Source organism: Populus euphratica, unplaced genomic scaffold (assembly GCF_000495115.2).
Source record: "Populus euphratica unplaced genomic scaffold, PopEup_1.0 scaffold174.1, whole genome shotgun sequence".
Taxonomy (NCBI): domain Eukaryota; kingdom Viridiplantae; phylum Streptophyta; class Magnoliopsida; order Malpighiales; family Salicaceae; genus Populus; species Populus euphratica.
The window spans coordinates 144,224-163,299 of NW_011499935.1; the positions used below are offsets into that span (position 1 = coordinate 144,224).

Genomic DNA, 19,076 nt, shown 5'->3' on the forward strand with positions numbered 1-19,076 from the left:
TAGGTATTTAAATTTTTTATTTAGACAATTTAATCCTAATTAAAGAGTAATTAATTTCAAATTCTTAAAAAAAGATGGGATTAGAAGTAGAAGGACTAAGTTGCGTGTCCTAAGTTTTGAAAAAGACACGTTTTGGTTCTTTAACTTATACAATCACACAAATTATACAATTTCGGTCTATCAATATTTTTTCAATTTTATTTTGGTAAAAAAATTATTTTTATTATTTTTTTATCCCTGATTAAGAGAGGAGAGAGACAAAAAGAGAAATTGTTGGATTATAGTAGTGAAACATATTATTAACACTGATTTAGCCCACTAAAATGGACTAAATTTGTGTTAAATTGTTCAATTTAATGAAAAGAGTCTATATTAGGTTTTTTTTTCTTGAAAGTTCATGAAAAAATATATCTGAGATGGGTTAATTTTTTTATTTTAGGTTGAGTTCGGTTTTTAGGGTAATTTTTTGGTTTATTTTAGGTTACTTATAGGTTTATTATGATTTTTAATGTGTTTTTATGGGTGTTTTAGATCAAAAACAGATTAATAAATGAGTTTTTAGATCAAAAAACCTCAAGCATAATTTTTCAATCACGATAATAGCTAGAATCTAGATAAAATTGATAATGAGTTGTCTAATTTCTTTTAAAAAATTAGACAAATAAAATATCATCAACCCCAAGTGTATTTAAAAAAAAGAGATCAGTTGTACGAGCTATGATGAAATGGGCCAAGGCTAGCCAAGCCTAGCAATGCTTGACCTTTTTTTTTAATTAATTTTTTTAATTATTTTTTTTAATTTAATTATATTTACATTAAGACCCTTCTCTTTTTTATTTTATTTAGAAACCCTCTTTTAAATGTTAATAATTTTTTATTTGTGTTTAATTTTTGAAGAGGTTTTTTTAATTTATCTATGATTTTTTTTAATCTTTTGTATAAATAAACTATATTTAAAAAAAATTATTTTTAGGTGATATTTCTAATATGTGTAACTTTGAATATTATTTTTTTTATTCAATCAATTGAATATATTTTTTTATTTCTATTATTATTTAATTAAATAAAAAAATATTTTAATTAAAAAAATTAACAAATATGATTGGGTAAGTGTTTCGTCTTATGTGATTAAATATTTTGATTTATATTTGTGTCTTGGTTTTTCAAATTTTATTTATAGGTATTGTTAATGATGTTTTATTTATTTATTAAGTCACATAATTCTTAATTTATTTGATTATATATGTGCATAAATGTTTTGATTTGTATTTAAATTGTTTTTGAATTATAAAAATACATTGAAAAACCTATATACACAAATAAATACATAATTAATATATTTAACTTGCAGCGAAATACAGGTCATATAATATAATTAGTGTATGCTTTGTATTGGTAGATAATATATATATATATATATATATGTATATATATACACGTATAATAGAATTCAAATAAACACCTACAAATTCTTGTGCAATAGCATTAAGATTTTTGTTATTTAACATTATTGCTAACTCTCGTTGGTCGAAGAACTATGTTTTTTATCAAAAATGAAAAAGGTCAAGTGGCCTGAGAAGGCGGGAATGGATAGTCATCTCTTAGCTTGGGACCAGGGAGATCTATACATGAAAATGGAAGAGATTTCTTATTCCATACATACTTCATTATTCCTCGAGTCATAATTATAATAACAAGGAACATATTGTACAACGCCTGAAAACCAAAATCTATTACTGCTAATTAATTTAATTAATTGGATTTTGACTCGGCTTAGCATAAAAACCGGCCGACTGGGCACGCCGATCGATCATATCCCTTGACCTTCAGGACGTTGATTTTCTCCACATGAGAGGAGCTTTATTTTTGCCTCTCACTAGCTTTGTCTTCAAGTCCACGGGAGTTCGTATCCCAAAACCCACCTCTCCTTCTCCTTCATTACTCTCTTCAATCTTATCAACAACACTAACGTTATGACTTTTCATTGAAGGCATGACATTCCCAAGCTTCTTCCACCTGAAAAACCCTTTCTTTTTCTCCCACGACCTTTCCATTTGCGCTTGCATGGCATAGCATTGGCTTTGTAGCCTGTGCACATCTTCTCTGAGCTTCCTTACCTCTGTTTGTTGCATGCTCAGTTCACGTTTCGAAAGGCACCTGGCCGGGGCCTCAAGCCCTATGTAGGGGCTTCTAGTTCCACTAAATGACCCGCTCCAATCCATTTGTCGATTAAGTTTGGTATGCTCGGAGAAGAGGACTTGGATCACAGCACGAACGGGCAATCGTTCATTCTGGGCAGCATGGAGTGATGCTTCCTGGGAGAGTTTCCGGCTATCAATTAATCTAAAAAGAACCTTTCTTTCTTGCTTTGACACTCCAGGATGTGCCTGAGATCAGAAGAGAGCATTAATTTATCATCCACAAGGTACTTCAAAAATACCGATCCATAAATATTCCAGTCACAGAATACTAGAAACTAAATAATTTCTCTAGACTAAAATGTTTTTGTATGTGTGATAATATCCATCTTTTATTTGGATAGGCAGGGTACAAGCTTGTAGCAACTAGCAAGTACCGAGTCCCACTCCATTAATGAGGGAGATTTCAGATGCAGGCTAGTGAAAACAACATAACAGTGAATTGAATGCTTATACACTCTGATTGATGCTGTTAATATTGATCTCATGATGCATAAAGAAACATGTCAAATGCCAATATAATTCGACACTGACACCACCCTTCATGTCAAGTTGCTCCTGCTTTGCAATAACGCCACCCCACCCCAGAATTGTTCTGATGAAAGAATCTTCTGCTGCTGACAGAAACCCCACACAGCAGCAGCCATTTATTCCTCTAGATCGGTCCCAACATGAACCTTTTGTTTCCTAACTGTCCTGTTTTAAGTGTGTTATTCTCAAGCATTTTTATACTCTCTACTTGCTTTCACTCGATTGCATTTGACAACATGTTCAACATTTGAATCAATGCTTCCAACGTTGCTAACATTCATATCACAATTAATCATTCCAAATACCTTGACCCTGAGATTTGAACTACAAACGTCATTAATGTTTTTTGTTCCTGTAGCTTAATTGAACCAAGAAACTCTGCCGAGACCACAACCTGCTTATCACCTGAGACTAACAATGTACTTAATCGGCTCGTGTGAAACAGGCTTGCCTTTCTTGGTCCCGAGGCACTGACTTAGCTAGAGGAACAAGCATGGTGTGCGTTTGCACTAGTTAATTGGAGAAAAAGAAGAAGAAAATTACATACAAAATAATTAATTTATTGATTAACAGTACTACTGACTACTTACTTTAAGATAAGTATCGATGGCACGGTATAAACCATCATCTGTGGCGCGGGCATGACTTGGGAGAGCACCAGCAAGAGCAACAAACTCGGATAAACTCAAATTAGAATCCACAGCAGCTTCTGCTAAGTAAGAATCAACAAGCTTAGCTACCTTAATTAAGGCAGCACCACTTTTAGCAACCTCATCTAAACTAACAAACCTCCCCACTAGACGAATTATTAGCTCGACATCTAGCAATGTCCCGCAAGTGTGACTAAACGACGGTATCAGTAGCTCTTTCAGTGAAGCTTGGTCAAGTTGCCATGAAATCCTCTTTTCAAGCTCAGCTCTATATGCAGGCTCCACACTGACCATGTTTGCGATCCGGAGAAGGCGTAGGAGGAAGCTACATGGGATGGAATCCTTCTCCGGAGGCAGGATTCCCACCAGGGTTTCGACGAAAAATCTCTTTTTCATCCATGAAGTCGTGACACTCTCTGGGGATTCTGGAAAGTTTGCAATTCCCTTGTCTGTACTAGGTTGGTGATCATCAGAGAGTTCTGGTAGCCACTTTGATGCATAATGAGCTATGATTGAACCAATAAGGTCCGGACGGACACCCTTAGCCTTAATTCCGGCTAGGGTCTTAACAAAATAGTCCATATCAAGGATGCATGCATCGTCGAACCAGCTTTCGGCGGCTAACTGGGATGTCTTTGATCCTGAGAAAAGGAGAAATTCTGGGAAAGAGGCCTTCTTCATTTTGGTGGAAGAGTAGTCAAGCATTTTTGAGAAGGACTAATATATACTGTTGATAGCTCTTGTTTATACAAGAGGTTTTCATCCTAAAGTATAATCTCTTGTAACATTGCAAGTGGAAAAAATATCCGATGCATTGAGCAGCTGCGGGGCGGAATTCAAAGGCCCTTGATCTTTCCTGTGAAAGAGGATAAATGTACCTACATATATAGGGATGATATAAATCGAAGGGTCTAGACTTAGAGATGATGATGTTTGTCTTTCTATGGAGGTTATGAGGAATGGATGGATGTAGGGGAAGAAGGATAAGAAGAGGGTACAGAAGGAGAGGAGAAGACAAATTCTCTTCAATGCTAATATTCCTTCCTATGACGCATCCTGGCTTATTCTCTTCTACGGAGAATAAAATTAATTATAACAGCACCAAATCATACATGTATAGGCTAGGATGAAAGATACTCGTACATATACATATACATATACATATACATATATAGAGACAGGGAGGGGTGGGGGGGAGTTCAAGTAAGAGCATGAGGAAACAAATTGCAGAAAGACCATCCTATAGATGCCTGTAGTGTGTTGTCATCTACGAAAAGACTTCAATTTCTCCCACCCAAGTAATCAGAGCGAGTACTGCCGAGCAGGTGAGCAACTCGAAGCTTCATGCATATACTCGGAAGCATCCAAATAAGGGGTTGAATCCTGTACGGATCACGAGAAAGCATAGAAAAGAGTTATCACTTTATTTCTGGTAATTTGATTAGCAATATCTAAACTTCAAGGACGTATTTTATATAGTTAAGGTCAATCTTGATGGCCCCTGACGGAAGCTGAGGTTCTACAACAGCACCCTATATAGATATTAAAAATGATAATGTAACTAATAGTAATTTCAAGAAATATATTAAAAAATATTTTTTATTTTTTAAAATTTATTATTAATATCAATATATATATATATATCAAAATAATTCAAAAATATAAAAAAATTTGAAAAAAAATAAAAATTTATAAAATAATGATGGAACCATCGTTCTATAAATATAATTTGTATTGAAAAAATATGTATTTAAACGTGTTGATACTTTGTCTCAGTTTTTTATTACATTTTTTATTATATTATTTATATAGATAATAATACTTTTCATATTAAGCTCGGAATGTACAAATTTAGTCAACAGAAAAACAATTCTGAAATTGAAGGATTGTTATTATAATTAATTTAATATTCGAAATGCTTTTATAATTTTTGCTTTTTCTTCCTTCTACCACTATTTCTACGTCGTCTCCTTCCCTAATCTTTTTTCTTTTTTTTTTTTACATTTGGGTCTCTTTTTATTTTTAAATCCATGATGAAAACATAAACAAATTAAATTAAAATCTTATTATCTTCTTGGTCTTCTACTTCTTTACCATATACCATTAAAAAAAAAAGATTTATGCACTAAGAACATATTCTTAGAATCTTAGGATGTGTTGAACAACAAAAAATAATTTTCCTTTTTCTTTTTTCTGTTTTCTTCTAATTTTCTAGCATTTTTTCCCAATGAAAAATTAGAAAACATGTTAATTTCTTAAAGTTTCAAAACATTTTTCTAATTTAAAAAACTAGAAAATATGTTTATATTATATTATATTATTTTGAATTTGGAAAAAATAGAAATCATGTTCAAGTTAAATCTATTTTTCATGATATTCTTTATTTTTAGAGACAAGAAATAGTTAAAATGTCAGACATTAATTGCATATTGTATTATGCGTGTACAAACATATATAATCAATCAATCATGATTTAATATATGTTTTGCTAAGGATATAATGTGCAATTATATTAGTCAATCCATGAGATATGATTTCCAAAAAAAGATATGATTTAGCCTTGCAAAAAGATCATATAGAGACATCAAGCTTCAAAATTCCATACAACGACAAATAAACATATATCATTGATGACTTGATCAGCAGTCAAACAACACTAATTAGGCTATTTTCTGAAAAAACAGGCAATTGTAGTTGCTCGTGAACGACTTTCCCTTAATTCTGTACATTGTTTACCCTAAACAAGGGAGTTTAATGCTTTACAAAATTATAAAATTCTCTAGATTTTGAGAAATTCTATTTCATATAATTATTTTGTAAATTTGTGAGAAACCATTGATATTATCATTGCAAGAAAATGCCTAAACTATTTTACAAAGATCACAATAAGTTTCTAAATAAAAAATATTCTTCACTTTTCAATATTATAATTTATTAAATTGATCTAGTTAGGCAACACATTATCCACAGCTCCTAGGTTAGTCCATCTCAACTCCTACATAAATTTATATTTATAAATTATCTTCTTTTCAATAGACTTTAGGAATATATCAACTCCCAACCAAATTTTGAAACAATGTTTTACCAAAATAAATTTTAGAAAAAACACAACTATTACTGGATTATGGAATTATCTTCACATATTATATTAAGTTGTATTTAAGATGTATGATCTATAAAGCATTCGTACTTATTATTATTATCATAAACTAATTTTGGGTTATTTATCAAAATTCAAATTTTTTAAAAATAAAAAATAAAAAATAAAATAAAGACTAGCAATGTAGAGAAAGTATGCTAGGAAATCAAACTGCAATTTTGGAGGAAATTTTAAGACGTAATTGTATCCTATTATACCTAAAAAATAGAGAAAAATATATAATCAAATTTTTAAATAGGTCAATTTGATGTAATCATTGGCCAAATTAAATTTTAATTATGTTTAAGAATTAATTTGGGTCCAATTGAAGGATTTAATTAAGTGCAAGGACTTAATTATACTTTAAATGGGTTAAATTAATTTTATTTGGGGCTTAATTGGTGAAAAATTAAGTTTGGAAGCCTAATTTAAACTTAATTAAGAAGATTAAAATTTTCAGAGATCAAATTTATTTTTTTCCAAGTTAATTAATTGAAATCAGGGCTAAAATTGCAAGAAAATTGAAGTTTTGGGTTTAGTTAGGGGTTAAATTGATAAAATTCTCGACCAGTGACCAATCTGCAAAAGATGTCAAACTATAAAATCTTAATTGACAAAAACTGGGAGTGAGATTGAAGAAATTAAAAGTTTAATGGTCAATTGAGAGTAGACCAAGAACTAAATTGCAAAAGGCGGGTAAATCCAGGGCTAAAGTTGAAGTTCTACAAGGGTCTAATTGCATTAAATCAAAAGTTTATGGTTAATTAGGGGTTCAATTGAAACCAATTGAAAGATAAAGGACTAAATTAAAAATCAATAAAAATTCCTAATTCAATCCAAAATGGTGTCATTTTGAATATATATATATATATATATAAAGACGACCAATTGATGCGTCATCTGATCACTGTTCATTGTCTTCCCCGATTTTACCCGAGAATGCTGCCTAGGTGGTTACTTTTTAAGTGCACTTAATGCTTCATTACTCCATCAAATCTTACAACACATGAACGCAAATGACCCCTTGCAATTCCTCTACAACTCCAAGTGAACATTTTAGTTTGAATGGCAATGAGATAGCGCTAGTCCAGGCTTAAACAAGCTAACTCAAGCAGCTTTTTTTTTTTTATGCGGATTTGACAGCTCAATGTCAACAAGCTAACTCAAGCAGCTTTTTTTTTATGCGAATTTGACAACTCAATGTCTACTTTGAGCCAACGGTTGGGATTCTTCCATGTTGAATCAAGGGTTGGAATTTTTCTCTAGTGTGGACAAGATTACCCTCTTCCACAACCTATAAATAGAGGTAGATTTCATGACCTAAGAGAGGAGAAAACCAGGTCCAAAATCAGAAAGAAAAAAAAAAAAAAAACCAGCCTCACTACCTTGTTTTTTGCAATTTTTCTCCCCCTCTCTCTCTTCGTCGTTCTAGCTATCAACCAAAGCCACCACCATTTCTTCCACCAGAACCTCCACCCACTTCACACCAGGCCAGTGACAGCAGCTCCTGTCTCTCCGCAAGGTTACCTTCCATTCCTCTTCGCCATCTGCAACTGCAGAGTTGCATGTAGAATGTGAACTAGTATTCACATTCTGCAAATTTGGCCCACCATCAAAGGAAAAAGGATCTGCCAGGCCAATATCGGCCCACTTACCTAGGCCGACCCAACCCATGTATATTTAATATATATGTATATATAATATTATATATAAAATAAAAAATAAACAAAACAAAAATTTTCAAAAAAAATTCAAAAATCCTTTAAAAAAAAATCATGATTTTCTCAAATATTTTTCTATCAATTTTGCATAATATCGGGTTGTATATTTATACTATGGAATACAAATCTGGTATTAAAATACGTGATTTTCTTCAAAATTTTTCAAAAAAAAACATCAAAACATTTTCAAAAAAATCTAAAAAACATTGAAATTATTTTTTTATTTTAAAAAAATTATTTTCATGCATATGGCTAAATTCTAAAACTTTTCCAAGCATATCTTCACTAAAAAAAATTGCATCTTTTTCACGTTTTAAAATGTGAAATGGATAACATAACCAGTTTATGATTATCTATTAGAGTTTGACAAAAATATCAAAACTCTTTTTTCAATCTCCAGTTTATGATTATCTATTAGAGTTTGAAAAAAATATCAAAACTCTTTTTTCAATATTTTTTTTAGGGTCCAGATGTAGACTTTAATATTTATGGGTATAAAATTATACAATAAAATACTCCATCAGGTATTAAAAATACAATGTATAAATAAATACGATGCTAAAATTCAGACTTTAGAATAGAGGATGTAGCCCAATAAGGTAAAAAATTTATCATGAAGAAAGATTTGTCTTGAATCTTAGAAATGATCAGTGAATAGAAACCCGATTTAGAAAAAAAATCAAACAACAATGCAACTTAGCTTAAGAAGGATGCATTGGGGGTGATGTGTCTTCCCTTTACAAAACCAGCCCCTTGCCCAGACTCTCACAAACTATAGGTTTCTAATGACCATAATACTAGGTGGTGACTCCTAAACATTAATTATAATTTTATGATTAAATTCAAAAACCCTTCCCAACACACAACACTTTACACAAGAAACACGACAAAAGCCTCCCACCGTCGTCAGACGATGTCACGTCGACCTGCGCACCCCTCACGAAAATTACATCAAACTTTTGAAGGGTGAACTTTAAAATAATTGGAAAAACAATTAAGGATGAGATGAAAAGGTAGAGATATTAGTGAGAAGCTAAGTTTAAATAAAACAACAATTGTTTGGTTTTGCTAAATCAATGGCTTTAAAGTGTGTTATGGAGCTTAAATTGGTAAATATAATAAAGTCTCATGAAAATCAAGTGACAAATACATGTTCTAACTAAAGCAGAATTAGTGTCCATATACTCATATTGGCTCATTTTAGGGTCTTCAATCAACTAGTAAGTCAAACCTTATAAATCAAATTTCTTCAACACCTTTTTCAATAATAATTCCAAGCTATAACTTTTGGTTTTTTCTTTCTTAAAAACCTATAACAACTACAATGACAGTGACAACTCATCATTTCTCAAATACATCATTAGTGGTTAGAATGCCCCAAATTTCAAATCTTAAACTTGAAAGTAAATCCTTAACAAAACAAATTAAAAGCCTAGAATCCAAGGGGGGGAAAAAACTTAACAAAACAAATCATGCAACACACCAAGTAAAAGATAAGAAGAAGTTGGACATATCTTCGATTCATTCCTTTTCATCTGTGAAGAATAGCAACAACAACTTCTTTAATTTATTTTATTTTATTGATGATGAAGCATAGTGAGAATATGGTAAGATATAATAATACATACACACTTAACTCCTACATAAATTTTAAAACTAACTTCTTGCTAAAATAGATTTTAGAAAATAACTTAACTCTTACCTGAATTTGGAAATTATCTTCGCATATTATATTAAATTGTATTTAAGATATGTGGTTTACAAATTATTCATCCATATATTAACTTTTGAAGGGTGAACTTTAGGATAATTGTAAAAGAAACTAAGGATAAGATTAGAAAAGGCAAAAATATTAGTCACGGGTCAAGTTCAAATATAACAACCTTTGTTTTATTTTGCTAAATCAATGGCTTTAAAGTGTGTTATAGAGCTTAGATTGGTAAATAAAATAAAGTCTTATGGTGACAAGCGATACATACATACATACATATATATACATACATACATATATATATATATATATATATATGTTCTATCTAAAGAGAAATGAGTGTCTATATAATCAAGCTGGCTTATTTTAAGGTCTTAAATCAATTGGTGAGTCAAACCTCATGAATTGAATTTTTTTCAATGCCTTTTTCAATAATAATTTCAAGTCTAAAAGTTTTTTGTTGTTTCCTTCTTAAAAACCTATGATAACTGCAATGACAATGAAAATTTAGCATTCATTAAGAACATAATTTTTAATTCAAATGCCCCTAATTCCAAATTATAAACTTAATACACTTGAAAGTCAATAAAAAAAACAAATTAAAACCCTAGAATCCAAGGAAAGGCAACTTAACATAATAGAAAATGCAACACACCAAATAAGTAAAAGACAACAAAAATTTGGACATACCTTTGATTTGTTATCTTTTAATTACAAAGAATAGCAACAACAACTTATTTAGTTTCTCTTCTTCTTCTTTTTTACAGTTAAATCATAGTGAGAATACAATAAAAAGAGAAGTGAGAAAGAAAATTTGGATATATACACACACACACACACACATACATACACACTCTTCCCTAAATTTTAAAACTATCTTCTTTCTAAAAAACAAAATAGCATCTTTAAATATTATATTAAATTATATTTAAGCTGCATGATCTATGAATTATTCATTTATAGTATCGCATTATAAAATTTTAAAGGATGAACTTTAAAATTGCTATAAAAGAAAACTGAGGATGAGATAAAAAAAAACAAGGATATTAGTTAGATGCCAAGTTGAAATATAGCAATTCTTGATTGGTTTTGCAGAATCAATGGTTTTATAGTGTGTCTTAGAGCTTAAAATGGTATATATAATAAAGTCTTATGGTGGATGAAGGAAAAATGCATGTTCTAACTAAAGAGAAATTAGTGTCAATATACTAAGTTGGCTCATTTTAGGATCTAAAATCTATTGGTAAGTCAAACCATATAAAACAAAAAATTTTAATGCCTTTTTCATTAATAATTTCAGGTCTTTAACTTTTTGGTTGTTCTGCTCTTAAAAACCTATGATAATTGTCGTGACAATGATAAATCAATATTTGTCTAGTACATCATTCTTAGCTCGAATGCCTCCCATTCCAAATATTAAAGGTAATATACTTGAAAGCCAATCCCCATAAAAAAAAATTAAAACCCAAGAATCCAAGGACAAAAAATTTAACCAAATAGAGAATGCAACATACCAAACAAGTAAAAGATAAGAAGAAGTTGAACATACCTTTAATTTATTCTCTTTCAATTATGAAGAATAACAACAGTTTCTTCAATTTCTTTTCTTCTGTAGATCGGAAAAGCATGATGAGAATACAAAAGAAAGACAAGTGAGACTAAAAAATTAGGGTTTAGATATAAGAATAGGCCTTCGCACACTCAACTTCTATCTAAATTTTGAAACTATCTTCTTTCCAAAATAAATTATAGGAACAAAATTCAACTCCTACCTAAATTTAGGAATTATATATATAAAGAAAAAAGCTTATATTTAAGATGTGTGGTCTATAAATTATTCATCTAAAGTATTACATAGTGAACTTTAAGATAATTGAAAAAGAAACTAAAGACGGGATCAGAAAGGACAAAGATACTAATTAGAGGCCAAGTTGAAATATAATAATACTTGTTTGATTATGTTGAATCAATAGTTTTATAGTGTGTATTAGAGTTTACAGTGGTAGATATAATAAAGTCTTATATTTGCTGGGCAACAAATACATGTTATAACTATAGAGAAGTTAGTATCCATATATACTCAAGTTGATTTATTTAAGAGTCTTAAATCAGTTAGGTCAAATATTATGAACCAAATTTCTCCAACACCTTTTTCATTAATAATTACAGGCCTATAACTTTTTTGTTATTCTCATCTTAAAAACCTCTAACATCTACAATAACAATGGCAAATCCATATTTATCATGTATATTATTCTCAACTAAAATGCTTTAAATTTTAAATTCTAAAATTTATATACTTGAAAATCAATCTCCTCTAAAAAAAAAATTGAAACCCTAAAATCCAAGAAAAAATTACTTAACAAAACAGATAATACAACACATCAAGCAAGTAAAAGATAACTAAAAGCTCAACATACCTTCAATTCATTCTTTTTCTTCTTCAAATTTTTTTTTTATGGATGATAGAAGCACAGTGAGATTACAATATGAGATTGCAATAAGAGAAGTGAGAGTGAAAAAATAAGGTTAAGATATAAATGTGTGTGTATGTTGGATAAATTTATAATTAATTGAACATTTAAAGAGTATTTTTATCCAAAAAATAATTCATTAATGAGAAAAGGTTAGGAGAAGCATCTTTTTTTATTTGTTAGAAAATCTTGAAAAACATCTAGCATTGTGGTGGAAAAACCAAAAAATCTTTCCTTTTTTCATGTTCTTTTCCCCATTTTTCTTGGCAACCTTGGCATCTCTATACTCTAATAATTTTTTTTATTATTTTTTTTGCAACAAAGTCAATGTTTTTCCAAGTGAGTACTTTTGATTTATACGAGAAACTTGAAAATTATTTGAGTTCCTAGTTCACTAACAAAAAGAAAACAATACCTAGTTTAAGTTCTTGCCTTTTATCTTGCTTGATTTTCCTTATTGTCACTTTCTCCTCTCCATGCACCCATTTCTCTTACCTTTGCCTTTTCTTTTTCGTTTTTGCCTTTGATTTTGAATCAAAATTTCAGTTTCAATCGATTCTTTAATTGATCTCATCTCAATAGCCCACTTTCTTTTTTCATTAGTTCCTTCCAAAGCAACTACTCATTAGCCCACACCTTACTTTTCTTTTTTCACAAACATCCCACTCATTTTATATAGACATACACTACAAAATTGTTGTGATTATGATGCCCCATGATGGATTCATTCCCAAAAGTGAAATTATTGTGAAAAAAACAGATTTCTATAAATATTTATTCAATTTCAATTCTGCAACAGAGACTAAAAAACTGGACGGACACTGTTGTCAAGGAGAAAGTTGACTTAAAGAACAGCAAGATGCATCGATTGTTCTTTTTCTGTAAATAAATTCCTACAACAAATCAATTCACCTACAAGCGCTTTCTCATCGAGCTCGCCTTATTCTTCCAGAATGCCTCGGCAGAGAATGGAAGAAATATACTAGACGTTACGGGGAGCTGAGGGTTCGGATGAACTGCTGGATGGGTCACCTATTGTTGGATTGAGTGCAGTGCCACTTGAAAGAGAGCCGTTCCCACCTTCTTGAGACACTACAGGGATCTTCACTGCCGCCCTTTCCATCTCCTTCTCGAGCTCTTCTTCCTGACGCAGAGCAGTGAACTGGGTATCAAGAGACTTGGCTGCACCTAACCATGCAAACACGATTACCAGAAGTACTCCTCCGAGGTACGGCGTTGAATTGGCAAGCGACCCAAAGGTTAAGATCATAAACTGTTGAATGAGAGCTCCTCCAGACTTCCCCAAAGGATTGCACACAACATCAATGGCTGCCTTCCCTTTAACCTACAGCACAGATTGGAGAAGCAAAATTAGCACTGAACATCTAGCCATTTTTAAATTCAGTATTCCATATCCTGCATCAAAACTGTCTCAGAATGATTGAAATAGATTGCCAGTTTAAACTACAAAAGCATCTATAACAAGCAAAAGGTCCAAACCTTAGTGTCCTCATCCAAGGGAATATAGGCCATTTCTTTGCATGGATCAAACAAACTGTATTTTGCACTCTTGCTGAAAATGTTTTGCATAGCACCCACGTATACAGCAGCAAGAAGAGGAGTCATCCCAAACTGTGTGAGGGTGGGTGCAAGAGGACCGCCAAACAATATCAGAGAGAAGAAACCGACTCCTGTTAGAAGCAGGACCGTGGGTGTGATTTTGGCTGCAACTCCCCATCCATATTTGTCAAATATTAATTGGCTTAGAAGCATCATCGTGAAAGTCGCTATTCCCGTTGCTGTTGAAAAGTCACCCATAAACGCAGAGTACTCATTCGGGCTGGGAAACTGCAAAAATGAATGGCAGAGTGGGGAGGGAAAGAGAATCAGTAATCGATAAGCTCAGAGAGAAGAGGACAAGGACAGGATCAGATAAAGTTTACCTGCGCCTTTAGCTTTGATTTCCAGGTAACCTCAACAAGGTTGATGCTAATACCATATGCAACCACCAAAGTCGCAAGATCTCTAATATATCTAGAAGACACAAGGAACTTCAAGCTCTCCATTGTGCTCATCTTTGGCTTTTCCTGCACACGGATTTTCAAAAAGGGAACCTTGTTATACCATTAAATTACTACACTGAGTCTTCAAAGTATATGCTCATCAATTGAATCTCGCTTGTTAACAAGGGAAAATATATATTATACCAGAACATGCACATGACCCTCTCCAAGTAATAAATTTGATGTGGTTGTACATTTATTGATATAGAGAAAAAATTCGCAAAACAGGTATTCTTTCTTCAGCACGCTGGCTTTAGATAATTTGTAAGGATGTTATGACACCCTTCAATTTCTATATACAAGGCTCCTTCAAGTTCTGAGACCTTTTTGTTTGTTTTATAAGAGCTACAAAATACAGCTTTCCAGCACCTTGAATAAATATTTTTAAAAAAAAAGGTCCTTGCTAACAAAATTACAGTGGTAAGCCCATCTAGATAAGTATGTAGCTGGTAAGATGATGTCTCATCACATTTCAGTACCTGTTCCTTGATTAAAGAGTGCCATACTAAAAAGAATTGCAGAGTAGCTGGTGAGAAAAAGCACCCAGTACCAAATTAAAGAATCTGGTAATTATTTCAGGTATGCTATAGTTCAATTTCATAATAAAAAATTAGATTTTGCGAGCCACCAGTAACACAAACATATTGCTTCGAGGGTTCATAGAGTCCTTGCAGCAGATTACCTTCTTCTTCGTGCTGCGGGTTGGTAGAGGAACAAAAGTATTCACCCACCAGTAACACAAACATATTGCAAGCCCCATCAGCACCACAATGCTCATCATTCCTTTGAGGGAGACGGCCCAGCCATCAACACCAGGACCCAAGTTTTTCCTCAAATTTGAGAAGTACTTCACTGTTCGGCCTGAGAAAATCAGAGCAACATTCGCCCCAAGTCCAAAAAGTGGGTAAAACCGTTTTGCTTCATCTACAGTAGTGATCTGCACAATACACACAACATCATTAAGTGGAAGCTTTGATCAATATTTACATGCCATTCAGATAGGGAAAAGAAAAGGAAAATTTGAGAACAAGACAATCACATTTACAATTTTCGATGCCTTGTAATTTTTTGTGAAACCAGGACTGAACTTAAAGTGCAGAGATTATTCACCCTAACGACAAAATTTATTAACCAAACTAATTTTACTTCACTCTAACTACTACACTCACAGCCCTTGGCATCTCAATTTCATAGCCCATGAATCTCCTTTTAAGCATGGCACGGATGCTGAGGCAACAGCATCCAAGCAAAAACTTGGCATATATTTGCTCTGGATGAAAAAACCGAAGTAGCAGAAATGAAGTGGGAACTTATGAATCGATTGGAAAAATCATTGAGTTCAACATGTAAGCCCTTATGCAAACTACAACTCAAATTCAGAACAAAACTAAAACAACTTTGTTCCGTTTCAGAGCAGCTTTATAACAATCCAAAGAACTATTTATTATAAAAAAGCATAAGTAACATATTAGTAACCTGTCACACGTAGATTTTTCCTTTCTTTTTTTTTTATTTTAGGGGAAAAAAAAAGAAATGAAATATTAAGACAATTTATATAGCAAAAAAAATAACCAAAGCTACAAACAATCAAGCAGACAACTTTGAATCCAAAAGAAACTTCAAAAAGAAGGATGACTACCTGATTAGCAAATCCCCAGAACAGCACCGATACCACCACACTCCCCCACAATTCAGCCATGACATAGAACAAACAAAAAGTCCAAATCCTCATAATTGCAAGAGGACCAAGAAACCTTGGGCCAAGTACATTGAGAAGTTTATCAGCAAATGCTTCTGGGTGGATATAATTACTGAGTGGATACAAAACAAACCCAAAAGCCCCAAAAAAGGCAATAAAAGGAAGAATCACAGTATAAAAGAGAGCCTGCTTAGACAAGACATTGGCCAATTTTGTATACAATAACATGAACCCAATAGCCATAGGCAAATTCACCCAAGTTTTCAAAAATGGTATGATTTCTGCACTGCTACCTTTGGCCGTCACAACCAACACGTCCTTAGTGTCTCTAAGGATTGTGTAGTTAAAAAGAATACAAAAGAACATTAACCCAAGTGGGATAATTTTTTTGAAAGTCGTAAGCTCAATACCCAAAAACTTTGGTTTATCCGTTTCTTCACCAAACAAAGGCTGTCCATCAGCTGCAGCTGCAGCCTCAGCCCTGCAAATATGCAAGTTTCTATCTTTTGGGAAGAAACCATTTGGTTTTGATACAGAGGTAGGAAATTTTGGAACCCCATTTGAAGACAAAGAAAACCCAGAAAAGGTTTTAGGTTTTGTAGCAAAAAGCCTCTGCTTTAAGCCCTGTGAAGGATACAAAACCCTACCTTTGGGGTTTGGTGGTAGTGAAAGAAGCCCTCTGGTTTGTAACACCGCTTCCATGTCTCTCCCTCTTTGTTTCCCTCTCTCTACCCCTCTTTAGGTCCCTTACAAAACCCAAATCTTTGGTTTTTCAATACGAAAGCATAAGAGAGACAGAGATAGAGAGATACGGTGGCCGAAGGAAATTGTATTTGCTCAGATAGAAGAGTAGAGAATTGATATAAATATCATTTTATATCAACAACCTAACAAACCAAACCCTCGTTGTCTTTTAAAAAAAGAAAATTACTGTATAAAAAACTTTCGAAAACAAACAGAAAAAAATTTATTACCGACAGATTTTTCTTTTTAACAGTTGGTCATATAAACTAGGGAAGGTTTTCAATCTGTGGGGTAAGAAAGAAGACCAAAAAAAAAAATGGTTCAGAAATCAGAGAATGGGCCCAACAAGTGGGAGCTGAAGAGGAGAAAAACAGAAGGAAGTGGTGGTGCGGTCAAGGTCTCACGGGCAGGGAGGAAAAGCACGAGGAATCTTCACGAGTGTGCAATGGGATCACCAATTCACCATGGCAAGTGCAAGGGACCATAAATGTCCTTGAGGGCTTTTGTTTATGGCTAGTGTGCAATTGAGATATTTTTCACTTTTTAAAATCAACCAGGATACATAGGGGCGGCATGAAAGCGATCCGTGAGAGAGATGTCAAGCTCTACAAGTGTGTGAGCTCCTCCATTATCTTTTATTATCATGGATGTCAATTTAACCTCGGGATGATATTTACTTATTTAAATTAATTTTTTTATTTGAATATCCTTGTATACTTTTAAAAAATAAAACTAATTCTGTTCAAGGCTTTTTAGAAATTAAATTTTTATTTTCATCTTTACAGAGATGACAAAGATGTAGTAATGTCTTAATCCTTATTTATCCAAATCAATTTAAATATTTTTTTATATTTGTTTCATCTTATAAATAATAAATATAATGTAAATATCATTAAACTTGGTTTAAGATATATACATTAATATTAGATAAGTACGTAGTTTTATGTAAATATAGAATGTTTATAATTTTAAAATATAATATAATATATGCATATTCCAATATTAACATTCCATTCACATATATACAATGTTTATGATTTTATAATTAAATTCACTCGTGTGTGCATGCCTGCAACATTATTTTTTTTATTATATATTGAATAATAAACGATACCATAGTAATTGTTATCCAAAGCGATAAATACATAACTAGTTTATGTAATAAGTAATAAATATAATAGAAATTCAACCTGTAAATATTTATTGTCATCCTCTTTTTTTTTATTCGAGGAAACCTATCCCTTCTAAAAAACATATTTTATAAATTCAGGTAAATTAGTAAAATCTTAACTATCCTAAATTCTTATAAAAAATACACGTTCTAACTCAAACTCAAAACTTACTATATAAATTTTAAATTTTTTACAATCACGTCACACCTCTTGAAAACTTTATTGCCATTCTTATTAATTAGGTATTGACCCATGCCGATCTGAGTTGGATGGTTGTAATATTTCTTGTTGAATTTTTATTCTTTCTTATTTATTTTTTATTTTAATTAATTTGATTACATTCTTTTACATATTAGATTTATATTTTTAACATTTGATGTTTTTTCCTCCTAGGTTATAAGAGTATTATCAAGATAGTTTTTAACATTTGATACTTAATTTGATATTTATACTTTCAAAACTAATCTAAAAGTGATAAAAGGAAATATCAAGAGAAAATTAAAAAGAAAAAATCTTTGTGAAAATGATACCCAATGTCTAATGATGGGTGGACCCATATTATTCTTACCATATCTTGTTATGGGTCATCCGTGCATCGCCTGTAGATTGCCGAGTGACCTTTGTGTCGTTCTGCAACAGAGTTTTTACATCTTTTTTTCTAAAAAAGTTAATTAATCTAAGGATGAATATCCTCTTCACCAAATGATTTCTTTCTCTCTTCATCAATGGCGTGATGAGGCATGGGTGCTTGTTTCTTGCAAGGTTCTTATACTTCCCTGTTCAGAGTTTAAGATTCTTTGCACTCTAATCTTCAAAGTCAAACCAATGGCTTCCCACGCTATAACTTAGTTACGTGTATATAGATCTTGGTAGGAGCAGATAATATTATGGGTGGGATTAATTTTTTTAAAAAATATACTTAGATATTATTAACAAGTCTTTAAAAAAAACAATATAAAGATTAATTTACTGTA

General features: G+C 31.9%; 2 protein-coding genes across 2 annotated transcripts; both read right to left on the reverse strand.

Moving 5' to 3' along the window:
- Positions 1 to 1,623: 1,623 nt before the first annotated feature.
- On the reverse strand, positions 1,624 to 4,454 carry LOC105136384 (Phototropic-responsive NPH3 family protein). The gene is made up of 2 exons (XM_011041696.1): positions 3,320 to 4,454; positions 1,624 to 2,387 (listed from the first exon to the last, which is right to left on the reverse strand). The coding sequence occupies exons 1-2, from the start codon at positions 4,082 to 4,084 to the stop codon at positions 1,827 to 1,829; spliced, it is 1,326 nt and encodes a 441-aa protein (XP_011039998.1). The 5' UTR covers positions 4,085 to 4,454; the 3' UTR covers positions 1,624 to 1,826.
- An 8,712-nt stretch (positions 4,455 to 13,166) lies between these two features.
- Positions 13,167 to 17,073, reverse strand: LOC105136385 (plastidic ATP/ADP-transporter-like). The gene is made up of 5 exons (XM_011041697.1): positions 16,127 to 17,073; positions 15,170 to 15,424; positions 14,368 to 14,511; positions 13,925 to 14,272; positions 13,167 to 13,769 (listed from the first exon to the last, which is right to left on the reverse strand). Exons 1-5 carry the CDS (start codon positions 16,886 to 16,888, stop codon positions 13,407 to 13,409), a joined length of 1,872 nt encoding a protein of 623 aa, XP_011039999.1. The 5' UTR covers positions 16,889 to 17,073; the 3' UTR covers positions 13,167 to 13,406.
- Positions 17,074 to 19,076: the final 2,003 nt, after the last annotated feature.